At 40.8% G+C, this 19,583-nt stretch overlaps 1 protein-coding gene across 3 annotated transcripts in view; it reads left to right on the forward strand.

Moving 5' to 3' along the window:
* NRG1 (neuregulin 1) overlaps positions 1-19,583 on the forward strand; it is a 260,030-nt gene that overhangs the window by 43,283 nt on the left and 197,164 nt on the right. For all 3 annotated transcript variants that reach the window (XM_090038933.1, XM_090038935.1, XM_090038934.1), the window contains exons 2-3: positions 5,629-5,806; positions 11,573-11,697. In XM_090038933.1, coding sequence (XP_089895059.1) covers positions 5,629-5,806; positions 11,573-11,697 — 303 coding nt within the window. The remainder of the gene's footprint in view (positions 1-5,628; positions 5,807-11,572; positions 11,698-19,583) is intronic.

Below are 19,583 nucleotides of genomic sequence, written 5' to 3' on the forward strand. Positions count from 1 at the left end.
CTTGCTGGGAGATTCCCAGGGTGCATGTCTGCAGGGGAATTCTCATGGCATGCAATAAGCAAAAATGTGTCCTCCCATTTAAGGGGTTACAAATCGTGACTACCCTTGGTTGCAGCAGCATGTCTGCACACTTGGAGCATGGTCATGGGCTACAGTGTCTGTTTCTTGTAACTTGTGCAGCCATAAACATTTTTATGGTGTCATAAGGATGACATCTATTCGTACCCTAATAGATCCTAAATTGTATAAGGCAGAAATAACGAGTTAAAATTTTAACACTGATTTTTATTAATAAGGTAAAACTATTTCCTTAATTACTTATCTCAATACTTTTTTCCCCGTTAAGTTTATTTACTTGCAATTTTCCTATTCCATAAGCATGTAGAAAGGCTATTTTAATCAGTGGAAGAACCTCACTTTACATTCCCAATTTTATTTTTTGGCTTAGAATTTCCATTGACTATTCATTGAACTATCAACTTCTTAGTAAAACAAAAGAAAATGAATAGTACATGCCATATTATTACTTGATTTTATTTTAATTCAGTGTTCTCTATAGAAATTGACTTGCAGAATTTTTCTCCCCCCTTCAGAACTGTCAATGAAAAAAGTGTTAAATTAATATACTCTACTCTTGCCATAATTCAGGAGTTACCAGGAAACTTAAAAACATATCAATTGCAAGATACCCGACTCTCATTGTCTAAGCATTTGGTGCCTCCGAGGAAAGCAGTAAGATGTCCATGCAGACATGACAGAAAATAGTGCATCTTTTTCATTTACAGTATGTTTGTTTCCCTTCATCTGCACTTTTGCAAAAGTTAATCACAGACCTGTCAGGCATATGAGAGCCAACTCACTGATAAATCAGAACAGATAATTGCTTTTTTATTTTTTTGATCAGACAGAACTACAGCTGCACAGGTTGTAATTGCATTTTGTAACACACCCCTTCCCTATTTCTCTGGATTTGGTGCAGGACATAAATCTGTTTGGGAGGTAAAGGACTTTTAATGAGACACTATTATTTTTAATACTTATATTTCACTGCCTATTGCTCTTCAAAGCTTGAAAATATGATTCATTTCCCTGCCAACTCTAGTCAATTTTCATTTCTCCCCTCCCCCTCTCTTCCCTTGCTCTGAAGGGAGCTCATGCCACCATGGCTCTGTTTCATTTGCTGTTGTGTAAGTCAACTAGCATCATTGTTGTGGTCAGAAGAATTTGCCAAATGCTAAGTATAAAGTTGGTTACTGAAGTTGTATAATAAATAAGTACAGGAATGTGAAACCCCTTTGTAGGCTCTGAAAAAACTAGTGACTAGTAAATAATTGCTGGTGACTGAAAGTTTTTGACACTGAGAAGAAATGCTTGCATACACTCTTTAGTCTGAAAATACACTGAAGCATTAGGAAGCCTCATGCATTTTTTATTTTTTTTTAGAATTAAATTAGGCATGTTGAAAGGCACCCTGAGTTCAGTTCTCATCTTTTTATGACTCCTTGTCAATGACCATTCTGAGTGACCTGAAGAACTTCCCTGACATAACAAACTTCACAAAAACAGCAGAGTGGGAAATAACAACTAGAGGTGTGCAAAATGGGCCTTATTCCATTTGGATTTGGATTCGGCCTGAATCGGGGACAGTGATTCAATTTGTTGATTTGGATCACTGTCCCTGATTTGAATTCAGCTGAATTTGAATCTGAAGATTCGATGCTGATTTAGAGAATCAGCGATTTGGCCATAGACACAGCTTTAAATGTTTTTTCTACATACCTCGAAGTACCAGGTGCAGCTCATGAATGCTGCAATGGCGGGGCAGATGGAGTGTCCCACAGGAGCATGCGGGGCCCCCCTGCATGCTCAGCAGCAAACCCAGAAGTACTTCTGGTCCAATTCTGGGTCCACTGGGGATTGGGTGGGGGGGACCTTAGTTCCCCTCTGGCTCAGTGATCAGCTGCAGGGGGATCCCAGGTGCCCCCCCAGATCTGGGAGGCACCAGTCGCTGAGCCAGTGTGGTGGTGAGGGGGCCCCCACAGTGCTTCCCAGAGGACCTGGAAGTGGACCAGGAGTGCTTCTGGTCCACTTCCGGGTCTGCTGCTGAGCACACTGGGAGCCACCCACGTTCCTGTGGGATGCTCCATCTGCCCCAGCATTTCAGCATTCACGAGCCGCCTGGTACCTTGAGGTATGTAGAGAAAACATTTAAAGCTGTGTCTATGTCCAAATCATTGAATCTTTCCAAATCTCTCTGAATTGATTTAGAAGGTTCTGATTTGATTCGGAAAGATTAAAAGTTTTCCCGATTTGATTCAGATTGGAAGATTCGGCCACCTAATTGGGCCGAATCTCTGCTGAATTGAATCGGGGACCGAAGCTTCACACAGCCCTAAGAACAACAAGAGAGATATCACATTGTGACAAGTCTTGCCAATAAAAAAAAAAACCCTAAGAAAATCAGTGTCAGCAGAAGACCACACACTGCTGAAGAGCTATTAACATGTTTAACAACCAGTAGCAAACAAGATGTTAAAGCTTTTTTTATGAAATCTGAGTATCTATAGTTTTTCATTAAGTTATGCTATCTGTAGAAATGTACTGAAGAACCCATGTATAGTAGTTTCAAGGACAGATTTCTCCACATTTACTCTGCAAAAATATGTTGATCAGGTATAAGCTGAGATAAATAGCTAATTCCGGGACTTTGCAGGGTTTTGGCCCTGCATAGTTATCTCATCACCATCAGTGTCTGGATTGTATGGCTAATCTGCATGGAAACTCACCAGTGAACAAATTAAATAGGAAACCTGGAAAATATTGCCACACAGCAGCATGCCCTCAGCCGAAATCCACAAAGGTTTTGTTTTGAGAGGAGGTACAAAGTCTTTTGAGATGGATGCATTAGGCATTCTTGCCAGCATGCACATGTGTTGTATAACTTGATGTGCAAAACTGTTATTGCCATTTATGTTAGGAAAGGGAAGACACAAGAACATTTGTCAGTTCCCTCAGTAGAGTTTGCTGTCTTCTATACTTTCACTCAGGATAAAAAGGGAAAAAAAGAAAAAAGGGAAAAAAAGAGTCACTAAAGACATATGACATTACTTCCAAAATATTTACCACATCATATACACCTTATAGTCCAAACTCACATTTATAAACCACAAGGCACATTTTCTAAAGACTTCAATAGACATAACCAAGATCAGATTTTCAAATGATTCATACTCAGTTACAGTACCTAACTGCATGCTATAATGGCCAGATTTTCAAAAGCAGCCCTACTATTCTCTGTGGAAGCCACTAGGCACTGGCCACTTACTATCTAGATATGTGGTTTCAATGTGTTGAGGCTCCATGCAGATAAGTTATATGAAACCTCTGTGAGTGATGATGCAAGATCAGGGGCAGGCAATTATTTTGGGCAAAGGGCCACTTACTGAGTTTTGGCATTGGTAGCCCCAGCCCGCCCCCTGGTTGTCATCTGGGGATCAGCAGTCCCACTCCCTAACCCCTGACCTTTGCCACTAGAAGTCCCTTCCCTTACCCCAGGAAGTACTCCTTTCAGCAAGGGGTTTTGTCATCTCAGAACCAGAAAAATACCAAAATGGTATTCTAAAATGCAAACATCTACAACATTAATTCGATTTAAAAAAATATTTTTGTCCTGATTAACATGTGTTTGTGTAGTGTACATAAAGCTGATTACACAATAACTTCAAATGAAGTCTTACTCTTGTATGTTGTGGGAGGTGGAGGGCATGGGGGCGTGGGTATAAGTTTGTGGGGGGCTATTGGTGTGTGGGTATGTGCAGTGTGGGGGAGGGTGTTAGGGGTGTGAGTATGGGGTGAGGGAGCATGTGGGTGTGTGGATATGTGGGGGGAGTCCGTATGGGGTTTGTGGGGGGAAGGGTGGCTGGAGTGTGCGAGGGGGTGTGGGTGTGGGGGTCTGCTTGTATGGCAGCGCAAGTAGGGGTGGATACATGTGTATGGTGGGGTGCACATGTGGGGCTCACCATCTGAACACACACACACTCTCCCTCTCTCTCCCTCTCTCACTGTATATGCGTGTGCGCACATATACGCACACACACACATGTTCTCTGTTCCTCCCTCACTACACACATACACACATGCACATGCACACACATGCATGCGCACACACATGCACACTCTTTCTCTCCCTCCCTCCATCCCTCCCTCTTGTTGTACACATACACAGTCTCCCCCTCCCTCATTACTCTTTCTGTCTCTCTCTCCCCATCCCTCATTGCAGGGACATGCGCACACACATCTTCCCGCTCCTAGCCCCACAGTACCGGCACAGGCCCCATGCTCCCATGGTCCTGTGATGCAGCCAGGAGCCACATGGTGCTGGAACAGCAGGCTGGCATGCAGGGAAGCAGAAAGCTGCGGCAGGCAGAGGCCTCCAGTTAGGGAAGGTGGGGGTGGGAGGGAGCTGGGAGAGGGGTGCGGCCAGGCTGTCCTTGCTGCTGAGTCCTGCTGGCTTTCCCTGGGTCCTACTGCCCCTGTTTCCTGTCATCTTTGACTGGCAGCCAGGAGCAAAAAATATCATTTAAGGGGCCCCCAGGCTAGATAGAATGGCCTGATGGGCCAAATATGGCCCATGGGCCATATTTTGTCTGCCTCTGGTATAATGTCTGTCCCTATCCTTGAGGAAAGAATACATGCATCTTCTCTGCACTTCCAGTCTGTGGGCTTCCAGGTAGAGCATAAGGTGCTACTTTTGGCTTATGAAGCCCTTAACCATTTGGGACCAATCTATAAAGAAACATTGCTCTATATAATGGACATATTTTTGTGATCAGTGGAAACATTTCTGCTTGGGTACACTCTGTTTAACAGGCAAGGGAGCTGCCATTAGGGCATTTTCCATGGTGTGTCTGAGATGCTGCAGTGCAGTCTTCTTACCTTGGTGCAAAATACATTTCATTCTTTCATCTTCTGGCCATCAGAGCCCATATCTTTCCTCAGGTCTTGGGGAAAGGAGAGAGGTGAGTTGAGTCTTGGGTTGTGTATATTGTAGGCTGCGTTGATTGTCTCCCCCACTCCACCCCTCCCCCTCTGGTTTGGGAAGTTGCTGTGTTTGAATTACATCTTTGAGCTTTCTGTCATGACAGGAGTCTTTGGATTGCCATAGCATAAGACATGATAGAAAACACTTTATGCCGCTGCTTATATTGCCCTTGCTCTGGCTCATGGAGATTATAGAGCCCAGCATACAACCTTGCTTTGCAGATGCTCATGGTTATTACTTAGCTGCAGCTCTTGGTATTTGTAGGCTCCACATTCAATATCAGAGTAGCATTTTAGTTTTTCTGTGGTTACCTTTGTTTTCTGCAGGTTGCCCTTTTTGTGCCTTTGGATTGTGGAACATGGAAGAACTCCAAAAAAGGCTGAGCTAGTGAAAGTATTCTTATTGTCTTCTAGAAAAAATGTAACAATACAACAGTTCATATCTACTCTTTTTTCTGTACTATATGTCTTATCCATGCAAATGATTCTCCCTGGCTTTTTGTTTTTATTTGAATTTAGATTTATAGTTCAGATTATTTTCCCTTTGAAGGGCAGACTATTCATCAGTACCTTCTTCCATTTTTTTAGCTGCACCTCCCAAGTTGAAGGAGATGAAGAACCAAGAGTCTACTGTGGGTCAGACACTAGTGCTCAGGTGTGAAGCCAGTTCCGATTATCCTGCACTCAGATTCAAGTGGTTAAAGAATGGAAAAGAAATAACCAAAAAAAACAGACCAGAAAATATCAAGATCCCCAAAAAACAAAAGTAAGTACAATTGTTTTGCAAACTGGGCTGTGAGAAAGGAAGTGGAATTATTTACCAGACTACAAGCACCGAGATATTAATAATCTCAACACATGCAACCAAGTGTCATAAAATATGGAAAGAGAGAATGAATGGCAGTTATCACTTTATTTTCACTGGAACTTTTTTCTTTTATTACAACAATATCTAAGTCTCGTATTTATCTCATAAATAATATTCTGTTTTCTATTCCTGTTATTATTGGCAGTCTTTGTTTTAATTTGTAAATCTTGGGCACAGACCATTTTAGACTTCTGGCATAAGTGAACATGGTTCATGCTTGTTTTCAGCCATCCAGAACTGGAACCATCTCTTAACCTGTCTTCAGGGATTTGCAACTTTCATTGTCTAGGGATGCAGTCCTGGGAGGAGCCACCCACCTTCTGCATAGTTCTGAGTGTTTTAAGTATTCATGACCTTTACTGGAGGCACTCAGAACCTTACAGAAGAGTGTCTTAGTCTGGTTAATATCAGATGAATAGGGACACCTGGAAAAACCATGCTTCTGCCTGGATGGAAATGCTCGTAAGGGGTGGTTGCCACCAAGCAGCAAGGAAAGAATTTTTTCTGGTAGTGAAGATAAGTAATAATCTATCCTCTGATGCATAGGGAACAGCTCTGACATTCTGTCTTCACAATGATGTTTAGGCTTAAAAGTGCCATTTGCTACATTGTCTGTCTCTCTTCTGTAGAAGGGAGTCATTAAAATATGCACATAAGCTATCTTGATCTGAGACAAAAATTCCATTTACTTTACAGCATCAGATGTGGAGATGGGTATTTACATTGTATAAATAATAACTACTTTTTTTAGCGTGTTCTCCTGAGGGAGGGATAAAGGCCAGAATTTCTGCCATACTATCTTCAGAAATGTGTCACCATACTTTTTGTCTTGTCTCACCTTCTCAACCCAAATGAGGACCAGTAACTGTCCTGGATAGTAAACTCTGTCAAAGAGATGTTGTAACCACGAATAAAGCAGAGCATCTATTTTTGCTGGGTGGAAAATGTTTTCCCAACCTATGAAAGTTTTCCAGATTTCACACTTCTACTGTTTCACATCCCAGACTTGACATTGTCTAGGAGAGGGTATATACTTGTGAACGACTTATTGTGGGATAAAGGCTACTGCTTTACTGAACATTTGCTCTGCAGTAACTGCTTGTATGCATGCTTTTATCCCATGGTAAATGAAAGCTAACCTATGATAGCTTTCCCCACACTCATTGAAATCTAATTTTCCATGTGTTGGCTTCCACTTTCTGTGGGGTAAGAGCATACACACAGGCAGCTACAGTGGAGTAGTTGACACGTGATCCTTCCTGACACATGGTCTTTTGCATGTGTCTAAAGTAGAGCACATGGGAGCAGCCTAAGATTTGTGTTCTTTTGATGGAAGATTGTGAAAGGCTTGGCTGAACTAATGGCTCAGCTGAAATTTGTTTGTATGTTTATTGTTTGCATTATAAATGTACATAGGTTAGACCCATATTGGAAAGCCAAGTAAAAAAGCAGAAAAATAACAGTGCAGAAGCATGCATGAAAAGATGGGTATATTATATATGCATATTAGATTAATGAAGGAACATGAGAAATCTCCTAGCTCAAGCTAAACGAATACTAGTGGTTGATATTTTTATTTTGTGTGATTTCATAATATAAGATAATACATTAGGCAAATATTTGTGTCATTCATATGCTGCTATATTGTTTGCCAGTTTTAATATGGAATTTTTTAAATTATGAAGTATGGAAATGTGAACTAAAAGGTCAGTAAGCTGTCTTGAATTACTGTAATATCTTTTTTAAAGGGCAAATAGCTACTTAAATAGTACATTATATTGCTACAGCAGATGAAATAGAGGAGCATCATCAGCATTCACTGTAGCATAATCTTATTGGTTTCATCAATCCAGACAGTTCAGAAGAACACTTTCTACATATTAATAATGCCTTATTAAGTTTGAAAGCAGTATGCAACAGACAAAAGTGACTGTTAGTAATTTCAAATTTAACAGGCCAGCTCCTTGCCAGACTACAGAACAGAAAACACTAAGTCACTACCAGAAGGAAATTTCTCCCACAGGTGTGAGATTTCAGAAACTTTTTTAAAGAAAATGTAAAACGATCTGTGGGGTAGAATGGGGGTGGTAGACAGCTCATCCTCCTGAGAAATAAGCCTCACCCATCCCACACCCTCTCCCACAAGCATCAACTGCAGAAATCAGATGGTGATAATGCTGTGGGAGTGGTGCCTCTGGCATTGCACTCAGGACTTGGGTTTCCAGCGTGCTCAGGAGTAGCAACTTGAAGCACTGTCACCCAACTCTGATCTGACAGCCTCATTTCTGGGATAGTTGCATGAGGTAGAAGAGACGTTGGACTGGATTTATTTTTTCACTCAGTAAAATGATGAAGCTGCCAGTCCCATGTAGATATATGCTCTCCAGTTAGCTATTAAATAGAAATGTTAGCATCAGCTTTGTGTCTGCCCTTAAAATGGCAAAAATGAGTATGACCAGCAGATCACAGATTAGATACCAGTGCCAACATGTGTGGCATGGAAGAAATGAATACACAGTCTGGTACTGAGTGGTTATGATAGTTCCAGATACATATGATTAGTTAATGATATCTGTTTAAGTGCCACAGATGCAAAGCATTATCTTGGCCTGTCAGTTCATTTTAAAGGGTTCAGGATGTGATACTTTTCGCCTTTGCATAATTGGAGAAGAACCTCAAATGAACATTTTGAATATCTTGTTTCATCAGAAATAGCTCTTTGAAATGAGCCGGAATGGCCTCTGTCTCAAGCTTGTTTGAAGGCCAGCAGGCTGAGTAATAGGAAAGACTCCTTGGTTGCCTTGCTTTCAGTGAGCGTACCAGTTAGTGCTGCCCAGAAATATTTGGCACTGAACCATGTCTCTTCACCTGCTAGTAAATTATTCCTGCTTCTTCCCACTTCTGATTGCAACATTTAATTTCTTTCAGTGTATTTCAAAGCCATTGAGAACATTTTTATTTATTTATTTATGATTTTGGGTTGGGCTCAGCTGCCTAAGCCACTCTCAGGAAAAGAAATTTCTAGGTGTAGTTACTGTTACTACTTCCCCTGCAGCAAAACCACTGGAGGACCCCACGTAGCAGCACCTCAGTATTTCAGACTCTGTTGTTTGCTTTTCTTACGTGTCACAGATACCTAGATGCTGGGCAAAAAATGCCAGGCAAAGAACCATCTGCCATGGTGAATTGAAGCACTTAAATAAGCTGGGCTTTGATGCACAGTATTTTAACACAAAATATTTTTCCCTTTTTTGAGTATGCATACAAGATCGGTATTTTTTTGGATGCTGTTTCATTTAAACTATTAATGAGCTGTGGTCTGCTATCAAAAGTTTGAATTTGGTCCTAGTAAGTACCTATAATTCCACTGATGCTATGAATATTTCCTTTCTTATACTTGGAAACTATTACTCTGGATTTATACCTAAGAAAAATAGGGAAATACCAGGCATATTAAAATTTCGCAGGTAATTTGGCTTTTTTCCCCCATGTCCCTGCTTTCTTCTTTTCTTTTTCTTTTTCTAATCCTGGAATTACAGGTTTTTTTAATTCAATTATTTTTTCTGCTGGAAGTTATTATCACTTAGAAGTTATAAGAATTAAACCTGAAGTGCTGAGAGTTTGTTCTTCTCTGCTACAAGGGCCTCTCTGATTGTTCTTATTGATACAGAGAAAAGAAAATGTACCTGGAAGTTGAAATATGTGCAAACATTAGAGTTGACGCTGTGGTGGATGTGTGAAGGGGATCTTTTGAGTTCTAGTTTTTACAAAGCTACATAGGCCTGCATCATTCATGTTCAAGTGGTAGGCAGTCCACTTTGTGCAGGTTTCTGACTTGGAATGAACTGCTGAGTTGTTTGCTGCAGTTTTTACATCACAAGATGCTGCTTTCCTAATCAGCTGGATTTTGTAAGCAATCCTGCAGCTGATTGGAGAAGCAGTGCCTTTTGAAATAAAAACTGCAGCAGATAGCTCAAGCCAGCTTGGTGGTCCTACATATGGATGTCAGGAACGCAGTCCTGTGAAGTAGCTGGGTCCTACTGTGACCCCAAAGTACTGTACCTTTGCAGTGCCTGTCCGCTTTTGTCAGTTTTCTGTTCTCGCTTCCCCTTTCTTTCCTACCCCTCAGCCCCTCAGAGCCACTATCTACATACTGTGTGAACTCCCACCAGAAAGGAGGAATCAATGACTATATAGGTCCATTTCTTGGCTTCATCACAAGAACCAGCAATGGTCCATCTAATCAATATTTTGATTTACCTCAGCTAAGCTGTCAGCCCTTGTATCAGTCTCCCTTCCCTACAGTAGTGTCCAGCTTGCCTACGGTTCCTTCTCTTTTAAGTAACTTTGGTCGAACTCCCAAACGTATCTGGCAAAGCATGCTTTTTTGCTAAACCATGGATACCTCCAGGCAAGGGTACCTTTGTATGGAAATAGGAATCCTTGAGCTGCCTTCCAGCAGCTGGTATTTACCTGTGAAGTTTCTAGGCCCTGTCAAAGGGACCAGTATGACCCAAAAAAGCACTGAATAACTATGATAATACGAGCAGAGTAGCTAGAGTCTTTCACCTGTTATTTGCCAACATCACTCTAAATCTAAAGCCAGGCCAAAAGTCATTACTATTTGGTTCCCATTGTTCAGTGCCTTGAGTCTTGGTTCTGCAGTGACCCTGCCAGTGTAAAAACCACCACTTCACTTGGCATTAACTACAAACTGTGCTGGTCTTTTAGTTAAGAGCTCAGAGACCTTGTTCCTCAGGATGGTCCCCCAGATGAAAGGGGTGTGGCAGCCTGGCAAGGAATGGTTAGAAAACCTGTGTGTATTTTACCTGTGTTGTTCTTGTTCTGTGACTGAATAAAGAACATTATTATACAGGACTATCATGCCAGTATCCCTTGTGAGCAGCTATTCTAATGATGAGTTAGGCAGTAGTAATCTCAGCTATCACAGGACCCAATTCCTTGTCATTTCTCAGGACCAGGCAACATGTCCTATGCAGCTGGGGTCCAACCAGAAGACATTAGAGCGTGCTCCCACCAAATTACCAGACAGGGAAAAACTCTGCATTTTAAAATTTAATCTTAACATCTTGGAGATGGATTAAATTACATGTCCCTCATGGGGAACAGTATGTATGTAGCTTTATGCAAATTGTTCTGCTGCTGCCTGTAATTTTTGGTTCATGTTGAACAGTGATTTACTAGAAGGGTTGCAGAGGTTGTCTGAGAGTGTGACTTGTTCTTATCTCATGATTATGTAGTCAGACGTCAGAAACTACAATACTTGATCAGAATTCTGCGACTAGCAACATGACACTCTTAAAGGATAATGCTGTAATCTGTTTTCATAGTCTCTGAGTAGTTGATGTTTCAATATCTTGAACACAAAAGGTTTTTTTAAATATTTCCATTAACAGCACAGACTTCTTTTTAGCAGGAAAATATAAATAAATGGTTTTGTTTCACTTCATGAATGTGTCTCATCTTCAACAGCCTGTAAGGAAGGCATTTTACTTTCTTCCACACCTTTAGTCTTTGTTAATTAACCTGGTAGAGTCACAGAATAAAAGATGGATGTCTTCATTGGGGAAAAAATGTATTACGTAATGCTGTGATTTATTATTCGGATAGAGGATGCATTATGTGTCATTTCTGATTCTACAGGAAGTACTCAGAACTTCACATTTACAGAGCAACGTTGGATGATGCTGGGGAGTACACGTGCAGAGTGAGCAGCAAATTAGGGAATGACAGCACCAAAGCCACCATTATCATCACAGACACCAATGGTATGAGATGCATATTTATTTGACTGTTGTTTTGAGAAAGGTCTTGCATTAAAATGGCCATCGGGACAAAAGGGCTTGCAGGGAATGAGAGCTTTGAAAGGAAAACAGAGATGAAAGTGCTAAAGTGGTGATAGTAAAAATATATTCAAATAAATTAGTTTTGACATAGCTATAACATATTTTAGTGCAATTGGCCATTACTGCACAAACTGAGAATTTTACAAAGTTAACATGCAGAGGTCTGGACAGCATTCAGGGCCCCAGTGTGCCAGGTGATGTAGAAACATATAATGAGGCACAGGCCCAGTACCACTACCAATAGGCATTAGTCCCATGTATACAAATGGGTAACCATGGCACTGAAAGATTAATTATTGACATAGTAAGTATGTGGTAGTGCTGGCAATTGGATCCAAATAGTCCCAGTCCAGTACTGTAGCCATGTTCCTCCTCCCCACAAGCCCTATCCCTTGGTCTTATATAGGTAATATTGGTATGGCTACAAATTTGATCCGCTCTCCTTTCAGACATGCTTCAGTTGTCCTGATCACTGCCATATTAAGCAAATTATACAATGCAAGTTGCATGATCAACATTTGGAAATTATATATATTCTTTGCTTCCTGAAATCTACTATTCCTCAAACAAATCTATACTGCAGTACCTGAATGTAGATTTGTTTGAGGAATAGTGGATTTCAGGAAGCAAAAAACCTTATTGAAAGTAGTTTGAAAGTAAAAGTACTAGATTTTTCAGCGCTACTTCTTGCTTTATTTTTAGGACTAGCTACAAATGTTTCTGGCAGAATTCAGTTGGTTCTTTCACTATATAGAAACCTTTTAGTACTACTTTCTTTGGTTATGAATATGTGGACACATTGCACGTTGAAGTCTGTTTGTTGAATGTGGTATTTGCTAATGAACATGTTCACTTTCAGATAGACTGTCTATTGTAAGAAGCAAACAAATTGCAGCAATAAAAACAACTTTGTGAGAAAAATGAAGTGTTTGAAGTTGTCATTGCAATAGGAACTAGGCTTTAAGAATGCATATTTGTTCCACGTTGTGCTCTGAAACAGTAGGTATGTGGCAGGGTAACTAGAAAATGAAACTAATCTTTGCTGTCTTCATTATAACTCATTAGGCTTTTTGGTTAGTGTACAGTTGTGTACAGTAATTATTTAATGTACGTTCATATAGAATATTGGTATGCTGTGTTAATATGCATTAGCTAAAGAATACTGAAAACAAAAATCTAGTACTAAGGTTTTATATTAGGCATATAATGTTATAATCATATGTCAAGTTGCTGATTTACAAGATCAAGTAATGAGGTTTTTTTCCCAGAATTACTTTATAAACAAAAGTCAATGAACATTTTTGATTTTTGATTAGCTTGTACACTTGTTTGGTTCTCACAAAAAAAAATGTCTTGCTTTATAAATACTTATACAGGAAACATGTTTATCATTTCCCATGCAGCCTGAGTCAGAACTTGAGCACATGCAAGGCAAAACTAGAGACAAAAATAAATACCAACATGTATGGACATGGGGAGATCCCCCATTTCTTTTCTACACAAGGAATGGTAAAATTATTATGGAATGTGTGTGGGACCTCATTCCTAGACTTAAATTCATTCCTTTCACTTCCAGTTTGGCTATTCTGAATGACAGAAAGGCATTCCTACTGCAGTGAAACAAGATCTTGATGTTCAGTTACCATGTCTGTAAGCAATGGTGTGTGCATTTGTGTGACATGTAGTGTCTGCCTGATTTTTCTGTGTCTGTATGTATAATATAACAACGTAAAACAAAAGCCTAGACACAAATCCCCTTGGACTGGAATAAAGCTTGGACCTCTTCTAAGCTTTATGTCTGGTCTGAACAGGAACCATAGATCTAAGCCTATCAGATATTATGAGGTGATATTCAATTGATAAATAATTCATTATGCCTGTCTGATGCCTTCTCCTAAACTCTGTCTCTCTCTAACGAATGAAACCTCTGAGCTGCTTTGAGCAGCTGCTTGCTGCTGTTTAAAGTGCAGCATGTGGCTGAAATATTTTTCCTTTTCCCCCAAATGTGGAATTTTCTACCTGAAACTAAGGGCAACATGGACAACATCTGCTGGCTTAAAAGCAAAGGTTCCCTAAGGTCTTGGAGAGCAGAACCCATTCATTGAACATTAACAACCACTGTAACAGTGACCTTCTCACCCCTTCTTCCTCTGTATTCAGTGACCTCTCCCCCTTTCTAGCTTAATGGTAGATTTGGGATCCAAACTCTGTAATGAGCCCTGAAGGGGGGCTATTACTCAGCTCTCATGCTTATCTGTGGTCTTCAACTTGCATTATTAATAAGGATAAATATTAATAGTTAGCTTCTCTGTACCTTCTTCTACCTTAGTATCCCACTGTCATTGGAGAAGCCTGCTAGCACCCCTCTGTTGTAAGTTAGTGAGATCTATAGTAGCCTATGTATCACTGGGTGACATCCATGTATGGAGGCTGAGCAGAATTGATGCCTCAGGCTGAATCCCTGACTTGCTCACTGTTGGTGGGTGTTGATGGCAGATAGAGACTAAGGCAGCAGTGGCTAGGAGTTGATTTGTTTGTGCCAGCAACAGCATGTGTAAAAGTAACTGAGAACCGTTGCTTTAAATATCTACTTGAATAAAATTTTCACTGCTGGCATCTCTGTGTTTATACAGACTCAGTTTCCCAATCCTGTATTATTTTTATTATATTGTAAATTCAGTGATAAAGAATAGCCTTACCTATGTAGCCATGGTGGTAGAATGTGCAACCTTAATTTGGTCCCCTCACATGTGTTATGACAGTCTTTTATTATGTGATCACAGGCTATTAGTTTCTGTAGGGCCCCTCAAATTTAATAGATGAGGACTTAGAGCCTAATTTAAAATAAAACTGTGACGGGGCAGACTCCCAGGCCCGGTCACAGTGCCGGCGCACCCGCCTATCTTTGGGCGTGTCGCCCACCTTACTCTCCTGCCGCACCTTGTTGTAAAATAATTTGGATTTTCATTAGGCAGGAGGCTGCCCACTGAGCACCCTGCTGTTCGCGGGCAGTAAATGCACAACTCCTACCTCCCCTTTATCATGTCCCATGCCTCGCAGGTGGTTCTGTGAGTTGTGCTATGCTCTGGCCTGAGGCTGGGCCCAACTCAGCACAGTATTAGGCCTCTCTCACGCTGCCCTGTTCAGGGCCTCAGACATACTGCCCCTCTCACTGGGGCCTCTACCACTTCTGCTCTCAGAAGGCCTCTGTCATTTATGCCACTTACCGGGCCACATTCGCTCTGCCCTGCTCCTTCAAGCAAACATGTAGGCCATCAGGCTTGTCTCTACTCTCCTTGGCTAGCCCTGGTGCAGCCTTTTGGGCCTCTTCCGCAGCCCTCATCTGTATGGTGGCCCAGCAATTAATTAAAACACTGGGCTAACTCTGCCCCTGGCCCCTTGCCAGGTAACCCAGCACACTGGTCTCCTAAGTGGGGCTAGTGACTCGCTCCTTCCACTTGTGGCTCTCAATGATGCCTCACTCAGCCTCAGGCGCCTGAAGGCTTACCTGGGCTTCCCCACTTGCCCCTGTCTCCCTAGGGCCTCAGCACACTCTCCCCATCTCTGGGGTTCTGCATAGTTGCCCCCACTCTGGGACTTAGCACATTCATCCCTTCTCTGGGGCCTCAACTTATTTGCCCTCTCCCTGGGGCTCTGGGTTCTTCCATCCCTGCAGGCTCAGATGCCACTCTCATGGGTGCGCCTGGCCCTACTCCCCTCCAATGCCTGCTGCAGCACACATTAACTAGCGAGCACCCCAATTGTGCTGTGCCACAAAAATATTTAAAGCAAAGTCCCTGGTGGGAACCCCAATTCTTCCACTTCTTCCAAGCATTTGGGAGTTACCCTTGGTCAGGGTCCCTACCTTAGTCATACTGACAGCTGCATAGGAGAAGACTGTCAGCTGGGAAAAGTGTTCTCAGGTCTTTGCTAGAGAGTGAGTATGGTTTGGTGTTCAAAGACTGCACTGAGTGTTCAGGAATAGCTATTATCCATCCCACCTCTTTCTGGAAATTCACCACATACTTATCAGATATATGGCCTCACTGCTGGCATCTGTGCTTTACATGGTATTTTATTTTCTTAAATGTTTAAAATATCCCAGGCACACATGACATGAGTATCTATCTGAAAACATCCACAACATTCCAAGTGCCTGATACATCTGCCATTTAATTCTGTCTCCTATAATCTAGATTGCTGTAATATTCCCAATTTGGTTGCCCTGGCAATTAGTGCTCAAAAATGGGGCTATTTGCTTGTTTTATGGGACAGAAGTGAATGTGTCAAGTTAAGCCCACCTTTTGCAACCTGTCCCTGCTGTTTAGAAAGCCAGTGTTCTAGGTATACCTCAATCCAAGTGATAGAGCTATCTTCCCTTACAGTGGATCCTTGCCCAAGAGAAAAGGCTGGGTGGGATATGGCCTCTCTTAATTCTCATGCTCTTTCTTGTTCACTGATGGAACTCAGTTCTTGAGAAGGTCAACCAGAAATCCATTACTGGTTCTTTTTTCGGGAAGGGTTTGAAAAGCTCTTTTTATAGTACTTGGCTATTTTTAATTGATGCTAGGTTTACTCCTTATGTTTTTACAGACACTCTGTCTTTAGCTTTTCTCATTCACTTTTCTAGCTTGGAGTTAGTATGCTTGTATTTGGGTTGTTTTCTCACTGTACTACTTATTCCCTGCTGCCAGATTGTGCACTATATTTGTCTGGATAGGACTTCTCTTAGATATAATTTTTCTATTTTTTAGTGAAAAGAAACTGCATTCTCCTTTTGTGCCTTTATAAATAGATTAAATTAGAACAATAGAAAAAGTAAAGTAAAATTATAAGGTTTTTGTAAAAATTACATGCGTTTCTACCAGTCATAATGGCTTAAAACATCTATTCTGGTCTCTTAAACTTTTTAATTAATATAATTTGCTTGCAGGATATAAACTACCTTCTTATTTTGCCACCTTCCTTTTCATGTGCATTCCCTTTAGAAGGACTATAATTGAGGTCAGCAGAGATGCATGAAGTTATTTTGGAGATGTATAAATAAAGAACATTGAGGTTTGGCACTTTACATTAATTGCTTTCCCCATAGTCATTTGGTCATTTTTCACATGTAAAGGTGTTTTGCAGCATGTTTGTTTTGTGAATTTTATCATATTTTTAAGAAACTTATTAACTCCAATGAAGGGCATCTCCAGGCTTGTGTAAGCTAAGGCCAAGGTTTTCAGCCGCGTTGCGGTACTTATTTTCCAAATTCTCCATCTCTCTCTCTTTCTCATATATATATATATATATATATATATATATATATATATATATATTAGTGACCATATTTCTTAAGGTACAGAACCCTCGTCATATTCCATTGACTTTGACCTTAGTCCATCACAATTTGAAAATATTACCTAAAATCATCATTTCCTCAAAGTGCTTCATTCTTCTCCAGCTAGCATAATTTCAGCTTTGACAGCAGTGTTGGCAGGAGTGTGAAATTTATTGCATCCCAATTGAATCTATTACCTATCCTTCTTTTGATGTTAGTCAACAGTAGATGCCTGAAAGGAAGGCAAATAAAAACATAATCAAAATCTTCTCAATCAATATAAAACCCTATGATGCACTTGGCCAGCTGTGCAATACTTTACATGGAAGAAAAATCCCTTCCTACCCATCTATTGATCTGTTTGAGATTAGATTAGAGGAGGAGATGAAATTATCTGTCCTTTTTCATAAATACAGTTACCTTGCTCTTCAGTATTTTTAAGATGTCATCCTAGGAATTATGGAACAGATTCTTAACTGTGTGCATCAGCATGCCTGTATGGAAGCCATAGGAATACAGCTAAAGAGTTGAATCTAACTTCATAAGGATTTTGTTATGGTGCAATTTGAGTTGGAAGAGGAATAGTACTACCCCAGCAACTCTTGAGAATGGATGAGGTAGGAAGAGAACTATGAATATAGTTAAGCAGGGTGAAGAAAATGTGAGAGAGGAACTTATATTCCTTTGGACGGCTTTTCAGTGATTAAAAGATTAAAGAGTGACCACAGCAATAACATCTGTCGCAGAAATTTATCTAGGAGCTTGGATTAGGAAGTAGATCTTTACAAACATCAAGAAACATGATGTCAAAAGAGCAATTAGAAATAAAAAGATATAGTATTTGTTCCATTTTGGATCTTCTAGAGACATATGACTCACATTAAATATGACTGATCTATCAATCCCAGAGAACTGCAGACAAACCCAAATGGATGACTAGCTCAACTTCTCAATAATAAATAAAATGAAAATGTGAACAGAAAGGTCATTACGGTGGTAGATGAGTAATAAATCCACCATTAATCATTTGAATAAAATATTTAATAACAGTATCATTTTGCTACATGGTCCATGAAGGCCAACATGTGGAAAGAAAGTATCTGAAATATGACAGATGGATTCAGAGTAATCCCTGAATGTGTAGCTATTTTCCTTCCTATCCATTAGATATTGTTTCACATTTAGGGATATGTACTGTAGCTGTATGAGAAGAGGACAACTAAGAGCCGTCTATTTAAAGTACTTGCATGGCTCAATTCTTAAGCACCATATGAACTTCTTTGTAGATAGCTTTATCTACAGCCTTGTAAGATTTAAGGCCTGTTACAAAGACAGGGGATTTCTCCAAATACCTAGTTAGCAGCAAGTCTTTGGTTGCTGCTTGGTCAGTCCTTCCTATAAAAATTCTGTATGTTTTTCCTTTTGGTGTTATTTAGGGGATGAGGGGAATCCCTGAGCTGCTTCTTGGCTCTGAATAGTTTTACAGAAATGGATGCTGCTCTGTGAAGAATAACAAAGGACATTGGTAACTTAGCCTGCTGACTGCCCCTTTCATTGTGATTGCTAGCAGTACTCTTGTTCTAAAGCACTAGAATTTTATTGGGGAATGGAACAAGAGAAAAAAGGTAGTATCTTACAAAACAGCAGATGAGTGTACCATCAGCACATCCTATGCTGATGGCCAGGCATTCTCCCTAAGGCCTGAGAAATTGACTCCAGAAAATGAGGCCTGTGCCTCACTAAATGGAGCACCAACACATATGTAATAGTTGACAGTGGTCTGACATTTGTGCTGGTACTAGCACATGGGTGTGCCTGAAAGTGTGGTCATTGGATAAGGCACCATCTTAAACCTCTGCAAAACAGGGCAACAGAAAGCTGAGTTAGTGTTATAAACACATCTCTGCCTAGCACAGCATCTCTTGTGCTGAAGTTCAGGGACTTTGAGTCCTGTCAATAGCCAAGACTAAGGCCCAGGCTGCCTCTCCCCTGAGGGCTCTCGCAGCTTACTTGCAGGCCTGAATCAATGCCAATGACATTAATGGAAGGCTTTCCACTGAGTTCTGCAGACTTTGCATCAAGTCCAGATAAACTAAATAGATAGTGGCTGCCAGGGCATGCTGAGAAATACTCAAAAACTGAAGCAATACTTTAGGTCAGTTAAGAGTCTCTGAAAAACAGGCATCGCAAGAGCAGCAGCATCCAATCATGCCTCAAGAAACAGTCCACTTCAGCTCTGCTCAAATGTTACAACAACACTTATTGTCCATACAGAGTCCTCATACAGCAGAGTGAGCTCTCTTCTTTCAGCAGTCCAAGTACAGCTTCTATGGATGCAAATATTTATCTGGTTCAGGGCAAGGCAGTTGCTTGTGCTGTTGTGTCCTTTCTGGGCTCTTTACTTTCTTACTAAGGGGAGCAAACCTGGGCTGGAACTAATTGGAGAACCAGGAAAATGGGAGTGGTGGACTGCAAAAAGCTTCTC

The sequence above is a fragment of the Crocodylus siamensis genome, chromosome 3 (genome assembly GCF_052110815.1).
Source record: "Crocodylus siamensis isolate JL-2025a chromosome 3, ASM5211081v1, whole genome shotgun sequence".
Lineage (NCBI taxonomy): Eukaryota > Metazoa > Chordata > Crocodylia > Crocodylidae > Crocodylus > Crocodylus siamensis.